This window comes from Amblyomma americanum, chromosome 2 (genome assembly GCF_052857255.1).
Source record: "Amblyomma americanum isolate KBUSLIRL-KWMA chromosome 2, ASM5285725v1, whole genome shotgun sequence".
Taxonomy (NCBI): domain Eukaryota; kingdom Metazoa; phylum Arthropoda; class Arachnida; order Ixodida; family Ixodidae; genus Amblyomma; species Amblyomma americanum.
The window spans coordinates 212,162,158-212,181,737 of NC_135498.1; the positions used below are offsets into that span (position 1 = coordinate 212,162,158).

The 19,580-nt window shown below is 47.6% G+C and overlaps 1 protein-coding gene across 1 annotated transcript in view; it reads right to left on the reverse strand.

Moving 5' to 3' along the window:
• LOC144122124 (uncharacterized) overlaps positions 1 to 19,580 on the reverse strand; it is a 133,965-nt gene that overhangs the window by 101,347 nt on the left and 13,038 nt on the right. Inside the window, exon 2 of the mRNA XM_077655662.1 lies at positions 15,516 to 15,601. Coding sequence (XP_077511788.1) covers positions 15,516 to 15,601 — 86 coding nt within the window. The remainder of the gene's footprint in view (positions 1 to 15,515; positions 15,602 to 19,580) is intronic.

Sequence of the window (19,580 nt, forward strand, 5' to 3'; positions counted from 1 at the left end):
ACCGCCGAAGATGCAAGGGATCTAAATCTAGCTCAGAACGATCTCCCATGGCTCCGGACCCTGGTTTTAAAGACCTAGAAACCCGGCCCACCTCTTGCATCGCCCAATCAACAGCAAACTAACCCATCATTGGTTTTCATGGCACGCCCTCCAATTTCGGCAAGGTTCAAACCCTCTCCCTGAAATACACAGCACATCTAAATTGCTATAAGAAAATGTAATTCCGGGAATGAACCCTCGAAATGCTTGGGCCAACAGGTTTACGTGCCACGCCCCATTCTTCCACAGTATTACTCAAACTCTCTCCCTTAAAAAGTAAAAAGAGAAACATGAAAATACATCGACATTCCCATGCGGCTCCCAGCTTTACGCCAATTACCGATATTCAACCGATCGCTACCGCTGCGAGTAGTAGACTACTCGTCTTCGGGACGACTGTTGACAGGCGTCCCCGCAAAATCTGGAAAGAGGCGCCAGCCTGTCGTTGCTGCCTCTGAACACGCTTCAGCGTTTCGTTAAGCAGGCCCGCTTCTCGGGACCCGTTGGTATATCCCATCCTCTGACTTCGACGCCGTCGCGGCTTAGACGCGGCGTCTGCTTGCCGCGTCCGCGCTGACCATGCGCTATGCTACGCTATCACTGCGGTGGTTTCCTTAGACGGGCGAAGGGGGGCGGGCGGTTTCGGGAAAACGTCTTGGCTCCTTTCCTCTGGCTCGGTCTTTGCCTTCGCCGGTGTACGCCCGCTTGCCTCGCCATGCACGCTTCTTGCTGACGGGGATTAACAGGGAAATCGCCGCATCTCGGCGCCGGGCTGTCGACAAACCCTCGGATGGTTCGAACCTCGGCTTTTTAAGCCCTCGTGTTGAAGACATCCGGGTCAGTGGCTGCAAACCATGGATGTAAGAAGCGGGAAGTGTCCCCAGGGAGCGATTAACATTCTTCCCTGTCTGTTGGATGTGCCACGACTTAAGTAGAAGCCTCCTGTGCGGGTTAGCTTCGGTTTCCAGTACATTAGTGCCGTCAACGTCCATTCGGTGGTCGCATGCCTCGCAGTGTTCGGCCGCAGCGCTGCGGTCACGGTTCATTTGTCGGACGTCCGCTTTGTGTTGCCTCATTATTACGGCGAAGTTCTTCGTTTCCCCTATGTACGATTCCGGGAAGACCGAGCAGGACATTTGGTATACAACCTCTTGGGCCCTTTCTTTTGGGTGACGGCCGTTTGGGGGGGGGGGGGGGAGAAGGCGTCCGATGGTGGTAGTCGTAAAGCCACTCAATAGACTGTGCGTTGTTAGCACCCTTCTTTACCGAGAATGCGTGCCAGCGTCTCGCTCACGCCTTTCACGTATGGAATGCAAAACCTTTCCACTTCTGGCGTGTGTTTCTTCCATGCACATGCACATGTGTTCGCCCCGGCTAAACCATTCTTATTTTCTGAGAATTGAAAATTGTCCACCCACCCCTTCCACCAATGCAGACACCTTTGCTGCGCCTTCGAAGCTGATTTCCCGGACTTGGCCGAATCACCTTTGACTAGGGAACAGTAGCACCGTTAGTGCGTGCCTTTCAGTGTCACTTTGTACAGCGCCCAGAAAAAAGCCTAACTAAGCCTGTCCTAGCACAGAAATCCTTCAGTGGTTTTGAAAGCCGCAGTCGTGATAACGTTTGCCGTAAATGAGAGGGTTTTTTTTTAGTTTTAAATGTCTTTCATTGTGCCGCAGCCAAATTTGCGTTGGTTTTTGTCTTTTGCTAACCGATAGTATGTCTGTGTATTTTCAAACAACTATATTGACGGGATCATAGCATGCAGTGTGCCCTTGCCATCCGCACTTTCGTACGCGCTGTTTTTGTGAAGATGTTTAGGATCACCAAATAATTCTACACATGCTGGAAATATATCTTCCAGTCCTACAGCATCGCCATCGTGGAGAGACATGCTGCAGCGAAGACTACACCACGCACATGCAGCACCAACTTCCTTTTATTACAAGAGTGCCGTATAGACATTAGGCTTTTCCATAAAAATCATGGGAGTCATGGACGATTAACAGAAAATCAACAGCTCAGCAGATACAAATCAACATAAAGACAAACTTTCGGTTAAAGTTATGCACACATGAGAAGACCCGTAACCGTCACAGCTAAGTACACTTAGCCTGTGAATATGCAGCATTAAGAAGACAAAAAGAAATAGTTACGAACAATAAACGACTCAAACAAAGCATGCTCCTAGCAAACGCCCGGGAAGATGCCCGGCGCGCCAAAGAAAAGCGCGGTGATAAAGTAGAAGCTTCAAGGCACAGCCGTGCCATAAAACTAAGAGAAACGCGCAATAACAAATACCAAGCCCAAATAATGCATAAAATAGAACCGAAGCGGAAAACGTAAGAACCAAAAAACGTTACTGGTTACATGTCTTTCTGGTTGGTGCTTACGGTTTAGTATACGCGTACATTCCTACTAAATCTGAAAGAAGCGAAAAACGCTTTCTTTTATTGGTTTCCTTCCCAGTACCCACCTGTGATCAAAACGGTTACTATGAACTATTTCAATATATTTAAATGGCTTGCTTGCTGATGCTAACTGGAGATGTAATTCTTCCCCAAGGGCCTACCACCCGCTCCGAGTCTTCACTCTTACAGGTGAAATCATTTCAACTGCAACAGGTAATTTTAGTCGGCTCTTGATCAAATAAAATTCACGTCGTGATAACATAGTTTTCCTTGACTCTCTGAGTCGAAACATTCCTGCAAGAAACTCAAATATACTGAAAGCTCTAATAATTTGTTTTTCCCTTTTTCCGCTGAACACATTCAGGTTGTCAGGGCTCAGATGCAACCACGTCCTAATGAACTACGCTCAGTAATAGGTAAATTATAGAACTTTAAAATAAGAAAAATGTCACCGCTACGTCAGCAGTTCATTTCGATAGCATCATACGTGACGACAACTCATCCGCGAATCGTTCAGCTCGAAAAGAAACTAACTTCGCTTGCTTCGTTTTCAGCCTCGTCAAAACTAGATTTACAACAAGCCTCGTTACAACTAGGAATACAGCATATATATCTATCGTTCATAAGGATCAGGGAATTAAGGTACGTTGTTAGGAGAGCGTGAGGGGCGATGGCCGCTCAAACCATCCGCTTCTTCCTTTTCACCACCGCTAGCAGCATGCTCTATCAATGCAGCTCTAATCATTCATGCTATAGATACGTTCTCACCTCAAGTCGTAGCCATGCCCGGTACGCGAATTTCTACAAATGCTTTCTTTGAGCTGTCCTTCGGGCTGTCTAAAATTATTCCATCGGCAGCTATAAGTGCGCAAGCACTAATCCGGAGGTTGAGAGCCTAGAAAAATCATCTCTTGCCTATGTATGTCCACTCCGTCCCGAGCATAGAAAAAAAAAGGCAGAAAAGGCAATCACAAATATCCACGAATGGGAGTCGAACCCGCGGAGACGCGAACAAAGGCCACTGCGCGAGACTACTTGGATATCGATCGGCGCATTTTATTTTCATTATGGTGCTTACTACCCGGGGTTATGTATGCATATAAAGGGGCTATGTACATATTTACTAAGCACTCAGCTGGTGGCTGCACAGCACTAGCTTGACAAAAGGCAACACAACTAAAAGGCGGCAAAGATAGACACCGCCTCAAAGAGGAAACCAGTCCGGTGGAAAGTCGCTTCTCTCATAGAAGTCCTAAGTTGTACCCTGTGATGGTACACAAATGAGACTATCGCCGCCCGCGAACACGCCTCGTAATAAACTGCCCCGCACTCTGTACGTTGCAGAGCGTCGTATTCGTCAACTTCCATCTGCTCCGTACCGCGGCACTGCCCGCTCATCGTTGTCTTCTACATGCATCACAAATCTGTGCTTTCGCAATGATTGGGATGTAAACAATCACTGTAGATTTTTCTTGTCAGCGTAGCGTGGACATCGCCAGGCGTTTCGAATTATCGCTTAGCATAAAATAATTTCCAAACGTTTGCTATTTTTTGCTGACTTTTAAAACGATCTTCATGTCAACATTAAGTTTGGCGGCTTTCTTCATTTCCCGAGTACTTTTTCGATGAATTTCGTTAATCCAACGCTATGTACAATGCTGAGCCAGGTTTATTTTATCGTTTTCTCTATCGAGCGCAACCGCTTCCATGCCTGTGTTCTGTATTCACATTTTTACAGCTAACCAACCTACGAGATTTCACACACTGCCTCAGACAGAAACAGTAATTTAACTTCGTCTAAACCTAAGCTAATTAAATAGCACTTCGTGCTTGCGAGGCATGCGTCACCGCTTTTTATTTAACCTGGCCAAATGGCGCTTGCTTTAGACTTTTTAAGGGAATCGCTTTGGGATCGGTGGAGTGGCTGGTAATATGCACGGCAGACACCGCTAATGTGGTGGTCTGTCCTGGAAATCTTACTTAGACTTGACGCTGTACAAAATGTCTCGCCTCGATCGACCTCACACGTCATGCTATGTGTAAGGTCGCATGCGACGTGCCACCACACGGGTGATGTGCCGTGTCTGCACGCAGTCACGCCTGATTGGACTGGGCGACACTCTTTCAATGCTAGAAATCCCATTGAAATAGCTCTAGCTATGCAACAAGTACCTTTTCAAATAAATTTTACCTTTAAATCTGACGTTTTGGAAGTAGTTTCATCGCTCTGTGGCTATAACAACAGACAGCACATGGCGCAGCAGTCAATGGATAGATAAGAGGCCAGAGGGAGTGAATACCGTAGGTGATACGGGTGATAGATAGTTGGGAGGGGAGGGAGAAAGAAATAGGGCATATTGGTTGCGAGGCTTGTTTTTTCACTTTTGTCAGAGGCGCGGGGTGGTCAATTATAGTTAGGGGTCGTGAGGGAGCCTCGAAGGAATGGTTGTGCACGCGCTGTAACAGCAAGTTTTTCTTCTTTGTTAGAGGCATGTTTTTGGGTTTTGTCGTGCTGTTCAGGTAGCAGGATTTGACGTCACTCCGCCAGTAAGAAAATATTGCACCACCGTTCGGGGCTTTCTTAAGATTCAGTACATAATAGCAGCTCAGCATTTCATGAGCTTTGTCATGTAGGCATTATTTGAACGTGAGGGGTTAAATTTTAAACGGAACAGAGTAATTTTATCCAACGAGTTGTTTTCACAGCATTGCCATACAAACTAAAGTTTATTGCTGCCATTATTCAAATCACCCTGGGGCCGCCTCGGTGGCTCAGTGGTTATGGTGCTCGGCAGCTGGCCCGAAAAACGCGGCTTCGATCCCGTCCACGTTGGTCGCACTTCGATAGAGGAGAAATTCTAGAGGCCCTTGTGCTGTGCAATGCCAGTGCACGTGAAAGAATACCAGATGCTCGAAAATATCCGGAGCTCTGCACTACGACGTCCCTCATAGCCTGAGTCGCTTTGGGACGTTAAACCTCGTAAAACCAAACCAGTGAATCCCCCCACAATAACGACCAAAATAAAGTTATGGTCTGATACATATTTCCTTGTTCTGTTGTGCGAAAAACTTTTTTTGACTCGATATTTTGTTCACTGAAGAGGGCTAGGTCGGGCTGGTTGGTGAATGTTGACGCAAACGACTGGACAGCATCAACGGTACGGAAGAGAATACAGACATCATCGCATATGTATGTGTTCTTCTTTTCTGTCCCGTCTGTTAGCGCATTTCAGTCGTTACCAGCAACATGTATTTTTTCTTTGCCTATATTCATAATAATTCGAAACTATTCAGTTCGCAGGCAAAAATGCGATACTCGCACACCCTATAAGGTTCTCGCTCTGAAAGAACAAAAGTCACTGGCTTTTTTCCTCCTCTCTTAGTCTGTCCAACAGCCATTTCTCAGGCGCCAATACACGCCGCGAAGGCGGGCCAAGACCATGTGGATTGAGTACTGAGGAGAACAGAACGGCGTCAGAGGCATGTAGTAGTAGTGGTGGTTTTATTAAAATAATGACGAAAAGGAAGGAAAATATTTTCGCTAGCCCCGGCATATGCCATCGATACTGAAGCACCTGAGCTGGGGCAGCGGATAGCAGGATAGCAGGCAGAATGGGGAAATGAAATGAAAGAGGTAGAAAAAACTGTGTTATACCCCTGTCACACGGCCAGTTTCAATCACCCTCGAGTCGAGGGTCTTCGAGATTCTCAATCGCCATCGAACTCGCCGCTGCTACACGGCAAATCTCAATGGCCATTGAAATGGTTCTCGTGTCTTACGCCACAGATGAGTGGCGCCACAATCGCTACTTTGGATTTTGCAAAAATAACAAAAATAGTTGATAAATGTATACTAAATGCTGAAATACAGGCATACGCGAAAGTCGTTAAAAACCCTTTTAGTTGCACGTACGCGACGTACATATGCATACACTGCTGTAGCCACTTTAACACAAGACGAGCCAAAACCAAGCCAGTCCAACTGCGTCGGAGCGCTGCTTCGTCAGGCTTAAGACCGGGGAAATCGCCATGATATCTGAAAAACAAGAGCTATTTTTCTCTTGAAACTTTATGCGAGAGTAAGAATGGGCAAATCGAAGGCGAATACAACAGCTTAGAACATGATATTGCTTTGAGGGATTAGCGACGAAGCTGTTATCGCTGTGAAGCGGGCGGGCAGGGTGCCGCCATATTGTCAACGTTAAGTACGCAAGCAACGCAAAGACTGCAACGCAAAATGAATGCGCTTAATGCGCTTAAAACCAGTCTAATATAATTTTAAAATAATTTTACAGGCTGCTTACATTAAATTTTATGCGAATAATGTTTGTTCATGTTTTTTCACCGTGAATGTGTCGTGTACGAAAGTGCGCTTGGCGCCGCTCGGAGCAACGCTAGCAACCTTGGGCAGCGCTCGAAGGCCCTCGAAATCTCGATGGAGTTCTGCGCTACTCCGTTGACTCGATAGGCTATTGACTCGATCGCCATTGAAACTGCCCGTGTGGCAGCGCTCGATCGCATTTGAGTCGATAGACTATCGGTTCGAGGGCCCTCGAAATGCCCGTGTGACAGGGGTATTATACTCTGGTGCTTCTTTGTGCGGACGGAAAGAATTTCGAGGCGTGAAGAAAAGAGGTTGAGGGGCGCTGAACGGACAACTTAAACCGCGAAGAGAAGTTCTGGAAACCTGGAAGAGCTGCAAGCCATGAAGAAAAGTCCCCCGAGAGCGCCGCTGTACTCCGACTGCCGTTAACCGGACCCTGCTTCCAACACGTGCTCGAGCGCCCGTGAGCTGGCGCCGATGTATTTGGACGGCGTCTCCAGCAGTGGGCATACGTAGACCGGTTCTGTCGTATGTTAAGAGCGCCGACTTTGGGCGCGTGCACCCAAAAACGGCCCTTGGAGCACACTTGCAGAATATCGAGTGTCCTCTACAGTTTGCCAGCCAAAAACCCTCGTTTACAGACGGCAATCTCGCATTCTTGTACGAAAAATGAGTTTGGAGAGGTCCCTTTATCTGTATGAGAGAGTAGACGTTGAAAGGATGTGAGGAGCGGGTCGAGATAGGTACTCGTCAAGAGAATTCGGTCATTCTAGCTCTTAGAGGTGGCGCGGCGGTAGTACGGTACTGCGAACGAGGCGCTGATGGCGCCGATGCTATAGCGTGAGTCTTTATGGAAGCAAAGCGGCTTCTTTAAAAATCACACCAAAGGTGTCACAACGTAGAGTCTAGATAAGCAGCAGTAAATGATTCTTGGTCATTAATACGATCCCATGCTTGAGTTTGGCTGCTTTACAGGCTAGAAATAAATCTTTATCGATATTCGCATGGAATCGCTAGTTCGCAAGTGCCGCGCGCGCAAAAACCGCGTCGTTGAAACTTGCGAACTTAGCATGGTGAAGTGCGATGAACACTTTGAAGCGTAAATATTTTGCGCGTTCACTTTCGTTTTCTTTCGGCACTTATCCGAAAGCGTAAATAAACTACTTTAATGACCCAGACAGTCTAACGCTATGTTTCGTGCCTACACGAGTGCGGCCCTTACCCGCGTAAATGCGATATGTGTATTTATTGTGTGCTGGCCTTATAAGGATACCATTGAAAAAAAAAAAATCAGCAGTTGGTAACAATGGCCATTCCGCAGCGTAATACTACAGCAGTGATCAAAATCAACTTTTTAATGTTGGACTGCATCAAACAGCCAGAAACATCAAAATCTTTGAGCCTACAATTTCGACGTTGATTGACTGCTTGTTTAGGTAAACAGAAAAGTTTTACAAGTGGTCTACATTTTCTCGCGGAGGAATTCTGTTCGGTGGCCCTGAATGTGCGCGTAGCTTTACTGCAGACTAATTTCCGACTATATATAGTCCATCTGCAGCGTACGTTGGTCGCATATATGCGGTAAAAGAAGAGGCAACGTAGCTTTTGTTTGAAGCGGCAGCCAGAGGGTCATTCGAGCTTTATAGTACAGTCGAAGTTAGCGCTGAAAATGTGTTTTTGACTGGCGGGGGAAAACGCTGTGATCGAGTGAGCAGACGACGGTTGCCAAGAAGCGTTCACAATTATACAACCACTTTACGCATTATATCCGAGAAATATATGTACATTGTGAAGTTCTTGCCATTCATGTCGCTCTTTAGCAGTCACGTCGTGGCCAGAAAGCCGTGTTTAATCTAAACCAGAATGGACTGAAGCTCGATGAAAAATGTGTTTGCTGCTAACGCCCACCTTAAAATATTACCATATACACCATACTATAGCTAAGTGTTCAAGCACTGCACTGCTTTCATGCAGCTGTAATAGGCTATGTTGGCAGCATGAACAAAACTCCGAACAGGAATGCGTTGACGACATGGTGTCGTGGTGGTGTTGACATGGTGTTAATCAGCAACGAGTATGTTGCTGATTAACAGACGGGTCATTAGGCTGAAACTCGTTACCAACCTGCAGAATGAACTTAATCACTGCTTTTTGAACACATTACATGTTGGCAGAAACAACATGTTTGCTATTTGGACTGCTCGCAAATTGTAGAATAACAGAATATGCTCATTTTTGACGCGTATCTTAGGCTCCAAACCACTGCGAGTGCACGCGCCGCGCAGAGTGATCACCGGCTCGCCGCTTCAGGAAGAGCCCGCTTTGCGCCCCCACCGTCGCTGAAACGATCGAAAACATCATTGTAACCTTTCGACAACTTCTTTTTTACAGCTGGTGGCGACCGTCGGGGCTTCATGTTCCCGCAGGATAGGAGGCAGCCCCCCTCACCTTTTCGAAACAGAATACAGTGGAGGACGACTGACTCATCTCTCCTCATTCTAAGCCCGCTAGTCAGCAGAGCAGGAAGTGAAAACGCGGTTTGCTAACGTGGGTTGTTGGAAGAAACCTTCCTTTAAGCCAGCAATTCTGCAAGTTGTCCATTCACTTCTGAGAAAATGAATGCTGCACGTCAAGAGTACCCTGTCAATAGTTCTTTGTGTTTGGTTGGCCTAGGGTGCAGTGACGCAAGGCAAAGATCATGTGAACCAGCTGTCTTTGAAAAGGAGCTGGTTGGTTGGTGTTTCGGGAAAGGAAATGGCGCAGTATCTGTCTCGCATATCGGCGGACACCTGAACCGCCCCCTAAGGGAAGGGGTAAAGGAGGAAGTGAAAGAAGAAAGGAAGAAAGAGGTGCCGTAGTGGAGGGCTCCGGAATAATTTCGACCACCTGGGGATCTTTAACGTGCGCTGACATCGCACAGCACACGGGCGCCTTAGCGTTTTTCCTCCATAAAAAAGAGCTGTCCGCATTTTCAGTGCACGCGCTCACGCTTTCCCACTGAGGTTTACGAGCATAGTGACATCACGAGTAAAAGAATAGTGACGCCATGCGTACTTAAAGCAATATGAAAATAAATGGCAATAAAGAATGAGATATCTGGCGTTCTGCGGTGGTAACCGTGTCTCGTGATTTTTGTGCTCTACTTTGCGTTTTTTTAATTTTGATATGGTGGCATTGGAGACTCAATGCACCGTGCTCGACGCTTTTCGTCGCCAGAAAATCTCTGGAGAAATGGACAGTTTGTTGCATTCTATTCGTTTCTTGCCACACAAGACGAAAACACGTGGTTTTTGAAGCTTTCACCAATTATGTGGTCGCGGAAATGTCTCGCGCGTTCACAATGGTCGGTTTTATTTCGTACAGTACACAGGCCATAACAACACAGTGCACTCACGTTGCATGACAAGGAACGAAGTAAAGGATCTAAAGCCCCACCTCGATGGACACATACTACGCGTACCGGCGGAGCGCCTACGCGCACGGGCGTACGCTGATCGTGTCTGCGCATGCGCTGCATAGATATCTGTACATGTCAGATATCCGCGCCTGAGCGCGGGCGCCTGCGCGCGCATCCGAAGCGGGGTCCAGTTTACAACATTAGGAAAACCGCGGGGGCTCTCGGGGACTCTTTTCTTCATGGCTTGAAGCCCTTTCAGTTTCCTGGAACTTTCCTTCGCGGTTTAAGTGGTCCTTTCAGCTCCCCCCAAATCCCCTTTCTTCACGCTTGAAATTATTTCAGTCGGCTCGTGGGGGAACGCGCCAGCACTAAAGAGCATGGAGGTAGATGCCTTTTTTCGACGCTCGTCGCGGCGCGGGGCTGGGCGCGCAGGCGCTCTGCCGTACGCCTAGGATGTGCTCATCGAGTTGGGGCTTAAGGAAAACATTTCCAACGCGCTGCCTTTTTCAGTGAGTGAGCAGATGAGAGCCACGGCCACTTGGTGATGCGGTTCCATCGAGTGGCCGCATTGGTACCAACCGTTGCCTCCACAAGCTGGTAGAACAGCGGGCTAAAGGGGTCGCATTTTTCATTGCAGCACTGCGGCTTCAGTTTTGGATTTCGACGTGGCCTCTTTGTGTGTCTGAAATTTACTTGACCTGAAATAAAATAATCGAAAATGTTTTACGGCCGCGAGTGAGTTTCGAACCCGAGGCGGCGAGAACGCATACGTTTTGCTGGTTACTGCGTTAAGCGTGGCCCGCATGGAGCGTTTTTCCGGGCGATTCGCCGGCGTCGGCGGCAGCGGAGCGCTTTTTTGCCGCCGCCGACTGCCACACCGCCGCAGCCGAACATTCTGCGTCATAAAATACCAGTCTCTTGCGCTGTACTTTGGATATCGTCGTCTTCATCAGCTGCATCTATGCGCAACGGAACCGAACACTGAAACAGCACTGAAAACCGAAGTGCTAGCACTCCTAGTTGCAACTGGCGTAACCACGCTAACTCGTCCGAAATTGATTTTGGTGGCACTGTCTACCTGTGCCATGCGCTGTGCTTTTAACAAGGCTGGTGGAATTCCTTAGTTTGGCGGAAGGCAGTAAAGAATCTTCTGCAGAAATTCTGATGTCTTTTTTGGGAGATTTTTGTCTGCGTGTGGAGAAACCCTTTGCCAGGACTGACACATTAGCGGTTGTAAGTTTTTTTTGTGACAGCCTGGAGGCAAGAGTGCGTCCATGACCTTTCCGGGCCGTTTTCGCAGAGGCGCCGACTATGTCGTGCAGCTCGTGCTTCGCACCATAGGGAACAGAAACATAGCGCATCCAAAAAGCAACCATGGACTGCGCTCCACGATTCGAGGAAAAGTAAAAGGAGAAAAAACAAGAAAGGCAGGCAAAGGCACAGCAGGAGACCCCTCCCCACTGTCCCTTTCTTCCTCCCTCTTACCACCCTGCTACCGGCTGCCCGTGTAGCTCTTGAAAAAGAATTTCTCCGTACCTATGCACTTGCTCAAATCATCCTTGGCCCTTTCCGTTACCGCCTCTCCACGTTCTTCATCCGTTTGATGCTGCGTGTTGTGCGTCTTGTTCCCGTAGCCTTTTTGGGAGGAACAGTGCTGAAAATTGTGCCCTAAGGGTAGGGTGGAATTCAAGCAAGTTTTGGTTAAGACGATTCCCAATTCTTGCATATTTGTTTTAAAATCAGCGACAACAGCAATGACACATCGCTTTGAGCATGCGGCTCGAGGACGGTGTGTGATTCGTTCCGCAGTGTCGCCGAGTACCCACTGATTTCCAATGGGTAGAAGTTTTCTCGAAGCCTGGCGCTTGGTTTCTTTGAACTGAAGTGCTCGGAAAATGGTCTTCCACCTAACATTGTGTTGAAGAAAACACTTCAACCCATTGCGCTTGGTGCGAGGTTGCCAGTGCGCCATTAAATCTCATCATCAGCAAAAGAAAACATTTCTAGGCAATGGATACCCAAGATTCTTCACTCGATGTATCATCTAAAACTGAAAAGGATGCAACGAAAACAACTCGATATGCTTATGCTAAGGACACGCTGGTGGCAAAAACGCGTATGCAGTTAGTACGTAAAGGGTGTCTGCGAAACCTTGGCCAGTGTTCTCAGAAAGGAAGGGATGCAAACTACACACAAGCCGGACATCATTATCGGAGGCCTCCTGTGCCACTTCAAAGACAGTCATCCCACCCCAAAAAAGGCCTAGAGGCGCCAACTCGAATGGCCCTTCCTGGGCGTACGCGCTCAGCGTCCGCGCTCTTAGCGTAAGCCGAAACCGGTCTGCGCATGCGCACTGCAGGAGACGCCAGCAAGCCTAGGTGAGGCGTCCGTGCTAGATGTCGGCATCAGCGCGCGGGCGCTCGTGTACGCGTTGGAAGGGGGGTCCGGTTTATAACAATGGAAGGATCGCCGGGCTCTCGGTGGCTCTTTTCTTCATGGCTTGAAGCTATTTCAGGTTCCCCGAACTTTTCTTCGCGGTTTAAGTTGTTCTTTCATCGCCCCCCAACCCCTTCTCTCCACGGCTTGAAATTCTCTCCGTCCGCTCGACAGGGGAAGGGAGCCAGCACCAGGAACATGGAGATGCATGGCACATTTAAAAGTCGCTGGATGGTTCCGTGGAAACGGCTCCCTCTTCTGACTCCCGCGGTTTGTGCGCTTAAAAAGCCGCGCTAACTCCACGGGAGTCACACATCCAAGAAGTAGTAGTTTGCCAACAGCTTCAGAGGCAACAACAACTGACGAGAATACAAAAAGGAAGCTAAAAATGTTGCCGGCCCAGCGATTGCTATCTAATCCCTCAAGCACTGGAACTGCAACCGGTGGAATTAAAAGCAAAGAGAGAGGATTGCGAAAAGTAGATAGGAGAGCGGCAGAAAAAAAAAACGAGGGTGGGTTGGAACTTATGCAAAAAAAAAATATGTTCGCGCCACTCGTGCGAAAGTGCTTATGGGTATTGTTGCACATATTCGCAACACGGTAAATTCACTGCATATTCAGGGCCGCGAGCATGTAGCGTCCTGTCGCTAATGAATCGCGCTAGCGGCGCATTGCACAAACGGGTTGGGTGGAGCGCCGAGTCACCGTACTGGAGAAAACCAGTAACCTTTTAAACATCGTGTTATCCGACAATAACTTCTGTTCATTTCTTAGCAGATTTAAATTATAATCAAGAACATTTAACTAGAGTTTGACTCTTGATTGCTGCTCTGGGTAACGGCGTAGTTACTGGCTTGCCGAACTAATGGCACACTCTTCAGAATAGTTCCCAGCATGCCACTCTATGAAGTCTTCGTTAGCGGTTCATCCTTCACGTACATCTTTGACAGAATTGCCGAAACTAGCATCGATTACAGCAATGGTAAACCCCTTCTCGACGGCGAACGATCGAATCGTGAGAAGCACTTTACCAACCTAGACAAAAATGTGAACTACCACACTACTAATTGTTACATTAGACAAATAACCTACTGGCATAAAACGCAGCATCAGGTTTGCCGCCTCTTATGTGCAACACATGCAACATTCACTTCAACGCATCCTTGCTGCACTTGCACCACATCGACAAAAGATTGGAAGAGCTTTCTGCTATTGAGGCTAATAACATGAGTGTTGAAATGTAGACATTAAGACACGATTTTACAATTTTGAATGCACAATGCAAGAACCATATACAAGTATCGGTGAGTGAGCTCTAAGTATGAGCGTCCGGGAATTACAAATTTCACTGCTTGAACAAAAGTACCTAGAAGCTTCATTGCTTTGCACTGTTATTGCGTACGCAATTCCACTATCACCTATGCCGGTGTGGACACTGTCCGCGCTTAATGAAAAATGTACCTGTCAAGCAAAAGAGTCTTCTTATAATTTCCTCTATATACCTCATAGAAGGCACACGCTTTCTTGTAGCATTTTATGTAGCAGCCCATGGCCATAGCCTCCCTCCGATGGGGGCACTTTTGATAAAACTGCGCATTCGTACGGCAAGCTCAACCTCCAAAAACAACCTACCAAAGCAGGGACACTGTAGCAGGGCACGGCCGGAATCGAGCCGCCTCCGCTTATCGAGCCCGGCCGCCAGCAGGGACGTGTGCCTTTCCAACGCACCGAGAGAGAGCGCCACACGTTTCATGAAAAAGCTGATGATGCATGATCAATAGTGAAATAGCGCAGGAAGACTTTTACGCCATTGAAATGTAAAATACCTTATACTTCCTTAAAGGTAGGACATTACCCTACGTGAACCTGCTAGAGCTTGTCGATATATTTTAAAATAGGGCTGTAGTGAGCGATAAATTGAAGTCAAGTGGGGTATTTTTCAGGACCTCGCCATAGGCTCCATGCTGTCATAGATCATTGCTCATGGCAAACGCAATATGTAAGGTACATCGATGAAACTCGACTAAATGAAACTTTAAGATGCATTTAACATCTAGGCGAGAGAGCTAATTTCTAACTGTTATGCGCGACGAAATATCAATTTTTATTTTTCGTCGCCATTCAGTTACGCGCCGCCGCGCCGCCGGCTGTCGCGAGACGGCGCGACCGGTTTTTCGAGGCGCATGGTCCAGAATCCTGGGGATGCGCCAGCGCAAAAAAGAGCGCTAGCTTTGGCAGCGTTGCACATGATGTTTGAAACGGAGAATAGTTGCTGCCACAGATGGCGCTGTGATCTCACGGTGGCAGTGAAACCATACATCTCGAAACGTGATGAGCAGTTGCTGCCACAGATGCCACAGATGGAACTAAGGGTTGTAGCAGACACCACGAAATCTTCAAACGTGATGAGTAAGAGCTGTAATTATACACTCTTAAAACACACGCGCACAGGACCATGTTGACTACAACTGGAGTGGGGCGTGTGGTTATTAATCGTCCAAAGCAGAAATCGCGGAGCGTTCACTCACTGCGTGTAACTACTTGGCGGAGAACAGACGCGACCTCAAGCCCGTCTGTTCGAGGAACGCGCATAGGCTCACCGAGGTTCGCTCACGGGTGCGCGCACTGCCCAGCGGCCACAATAGCGTCTTGAGGGAGTCTGGTAGTATGCCCAGCGCCCTATAGCCCCCAAGCATATCGCGACGAGCATGGGCGTACGCGGCACAGTGAAGGAGCAGGTGCTCTAGTGTTTCCACTGCACCGCATCCGTCACACACATTATTTGTCGCGATTCCATGACGCTCCCGTCGTTCCCCGGGCCACACGCAGCCAATGCGCGCGCGGAGGATCACTGCATGTTGCGACCGCGTAAGTGCGCGACAGCCGTTGATGCTGTCGATGCGCTCACCTCATGCGAAGCGTGGGTAGCGGTGCTGCTTTCGGAGATGGTTGTGGATGACCGCACGCACGTCCTCCAGCGCAAGGGGCAGATCACTGCGAGATAGTTTTTTTTTTCGAAAATGAAACTGAGCACAATTCAATATGTACAATAATAACTCCATTGAATTCTAATAATCTTTGCCCGTAAGTATTGTGACAGGCGGGCAAATTGAAATGTTTTGCACTAGCAGCCCTAGTCTCCCTTTTAGGAGTTATAAAGATACTGTGGGGAAGCGGTTCATTGAGCTGTAGTATTTTATGAATTGTCTGGCTATCTTTAATGTATACATGGAATGGAAAGGTAGAATGCCGGTGGACTTGAAAAGTGGTTCTGTAGAGTCAGTATATTTTGAATAATTAATTATTCTTATCGCTCTCTTCTGCAATCGGATTACAGGTTCGAGATATGTGGGGTATGTGTTATCCCATGACTCCATGCAGTAGATTAGCTGGCTTTGTATAAAAGCAAAGTAGAGTATTCAGAGTATAGAGAAATTAAAGCATTCTCGCGCTTGTAATAAAATATGGCAACCATATGCCAGCTTTGAGCAAACTTGATTTACTTGATTCTTCCAGTGCATATCAGAATCAAGATATACGCCGATATTTAAAACTGCTTACTTCTTGTATTGGCTGGTTATTTAAATACAAAGCAGCATTTTGGTAGTTTAATTTTTTCCCCTAGAGCGGAACAAAGTATATTTGGTTTTCTGAATGTTAACGGAGAGGTGGTTGTTAGTAAACCAGTTAAGAACCGTTTCCATCTCTTCGTTTATCTTTTTGTTGAGTTCATCGATTGTGTCTCCTATAAATATTAAAGCTGTGACATCAGCGTACATCACTGCTTGAGAATGATTTATTATGGACGGGAGGTCATTTACATAAAGCGAGAAAAACATTGGTCCCAGAACTGAGCCCTGTGGTACCCCAGTCAGCACGACCTGCGCCCCAGAAATCACGTTATTTATTACAACATGCTGTACGCGGTTTGTAAGGTAACTATTGAAAAAATCTAACATTTTCCCTCGGAAGCCATACTTACTGAGTTTATCAACAGGGATTGTATGATTAACCGTATCGAATGCCTTTTTAATATCTAAATACACCACTATGGCAATCTTATTATCGTTGAGGGCAGTATTTATCATTTGCGATAGGACAAGGACTGCGGATGCTGTTAATCTATGCGGCGTGAAGCCATGCTGACTTGGGCATATATTAAACTTACCTATAAATTTCTTTATGCGTATACATAGTATTTTTTCAAAAACTGTATTGATGACACCAAGGACTGAAATTGGCCTATAATTACTCGGTTCCGACAGTTCCCCTTCTTTATGGATAGGCACGACTTTAGCTACTTTTAGTCTTGCAGGAAATATTGAACATTCTATAGAGTGCGTAAATAGGTGTAATAGGTGCATGGCTAATATGTCAATATTATCTTTGATTATTTTTACTGGAATGGCGTCCAGACCCGGGGATTTGCTTACTTGAAGTGTGCGTACCACACAAACGATTTCGCCCAGCTCGAGCTCTTTCATTACAAAACTATTTATAACAGGGTTTATAAGATTGCTAGGATCAGTTATCGGGATCAGCTACTGGGCTAAGAGAGGCCCGATATTTACAAAGTAATTGTTAAATATGTCCACCACATCCTGATCAATTACATCAGGTTGTACTTGTTGCTTAGAGGTACGGCGAATAGCATCCTTTACGATGTTCCACATTTTCGCTGTATTTCCATTTGCTTGCTGAATAAGGAAGGAGTAATATTCCTTTTTCTTTTTCTCATCATGGAGACTGTGGAATTCCTAAGGAGCTTAAATTGGGTTAGGTAGTATTCATTTCTTTTATTCTGTTTCCATTTTTTATACCAGTACTCTTTTTTCTTTAGATCATCAAGAATGGATTTTGTCATCCACGGGCAAACAGGTTTCTTGTAGTTTCTTATGCATGTTTTCTCACTACATTGTGCGATTATACTTTGAAGGGCGTCAATAAAATTGTTAAATTCTGTGTCAACATTACCGTCATATGCAGCAGAGAAATCTGTTTGTTCCAGTAAGTTGCGAAGTAAGCCATGATTTATTTTTTATGATGTTTAGTGTGATTATGCTTCACACCCTCTGGAGCCTTATTTTCCAGGGCAGCAAATATTGGCAAATGGTCGGAAATTGGAACAGAGCACACACCAGCACAAACAATGTCATCCCTGCTACAAAGGACATGGTCAATCAGTGTACTTGTGGTGGTGGTAATCCGGGTAGGTTCAGCTATTAGATTATGTAAGTTGAAGGATTCCAGCAACAATGTGTAGTCATTTTGTGTGTCTGATGTGGCATCAATGTTAAAGTCACCAACAATAATAATCCTACCGTTAGGCCCACGCGATAACGAAGTAAGGGATGTTTCAAACCTTTCAGTGAAAGACCCCAGAGATGAACTTGGGGGGCGGTACACCACTCCAACTATTATGCCATTTGCCAGTTTGATAAAGAGTGCTTCTATACAATCGTCGCTAACAGATGCTGTAGAAAGGGCCCGAAATGCAATGTTTTGTTTAATGAATAAGGCTACACCACCTCCTCTTGCATGCGACTCCCGTGGGAGTGACAATAATTTATAGCCGGGGATTGAAATGGTCTCATTTTTCCTCAACCAAGTTTCGCTTAAAGCAATTAAATCGAAAGTAGACTTATGAGTTGATGTGCGGAAGTCGCGAGGTCGCCTGCTTCCTCGTTGCCGGCGATGCCGCCGTGACCCGGGACCCACTGTGCACGCACGGCGCAACCTCTCTGCGCGAGGCGCTCGATGCGCGAGCAAATGTCCTGCACTAGTGTGCTACAACGGCTGTTGGATTGGAGGCGGCTGATGGCGGCGCGGGAGTCGCACAGCAGAGTACTCCTGGGCGGCGGGAGCAGAGGGTGAGCAGGTCCAGCCCGAGCCGGATCCCCATCAACTCCGCCGTGGTGGAGGAGCCCAGGAAGGATTCGTGATGCTGGCTGTGCAGTCGCAGGGCGATGATGGTAGCCGCCGCTGCAAGGGAGCAGCTGTCGCGGGCCACTGAGCCGTCGGTGTACACGAGGATATGATCCTGGAGCTCCTCGTTAATGACGGCTCTGGCCAGCTGCTGCACAGCACAGGGGGGTGTGCTCCACTTGCTCGCGATGCCGACGATCTATCGCTGTATGTCCGAGGCAGCAGGACAGGGCGCTCAGGAGCCGTAGGGGGGTGGGCCTTGAGTCAATTGCTCACACTCGAGCAGCGCCGCGCCCATTCGTGAGCGCGGGTGCGAGCGCATACGCTGCAGCAGCGAGCCGCCGTCCGCTGCGCGGTGAAGCCGGTCGATGTGATTCAGTGCATTGCGCGCTGCTAGGAGCTCAAGTGGCCACGCTCCTGGCTCGGCCAACGTTGAGGCGCACTGCGAGTTTTTGGGCAGGCCTAGGCACACGCGCAAGGTCTTGCGGTGCTGGAGCTCGAGCTTCTTCCAGCACGGCTTGCGCACCGTGACGAGCGCCAACGCACAGAGCACCGCCCCCAAAGCTGCGGCATTGTATAGCCGCAGCGCGGCTTGCTGGGATATGCCCTGGCCTCGAGCGGTGAGCACGGCGGCTGTGGTCCTCTTCATCTGCAGACAGACCCTGGTCGCCGCGGGGCGGAAGGAAAGGCGCCAGTCGATGTCCAGCTGTTGTCCCGCCAAAGCAAAATATTTGGGAGAATTGGCCGCACAAGTTTACATTAGTTAGCTAAATAAGTAATCGGTTAGGCTAAAGGTCTCTTGCTAACAGAGCTGAAGCATGTGCCAATTTGGTCTTGTAACTTAATTGCTTAGCCGCAGATGGTTGCCTATGTGTGAAGTGCCCTACGAACCATCGAAACTGACGATGGTTAAAGTGATGAGTTCGCTTTCTGGAGCCGCACAGGGACAAAACTGCCACCTGTAAATTCAGGGCTTGCATGACGGCTTATGCAGAGATGAGTTGAGGTGTTGAATGCTACAGGTGGGATTAGCCTTGCTTATTCTTCC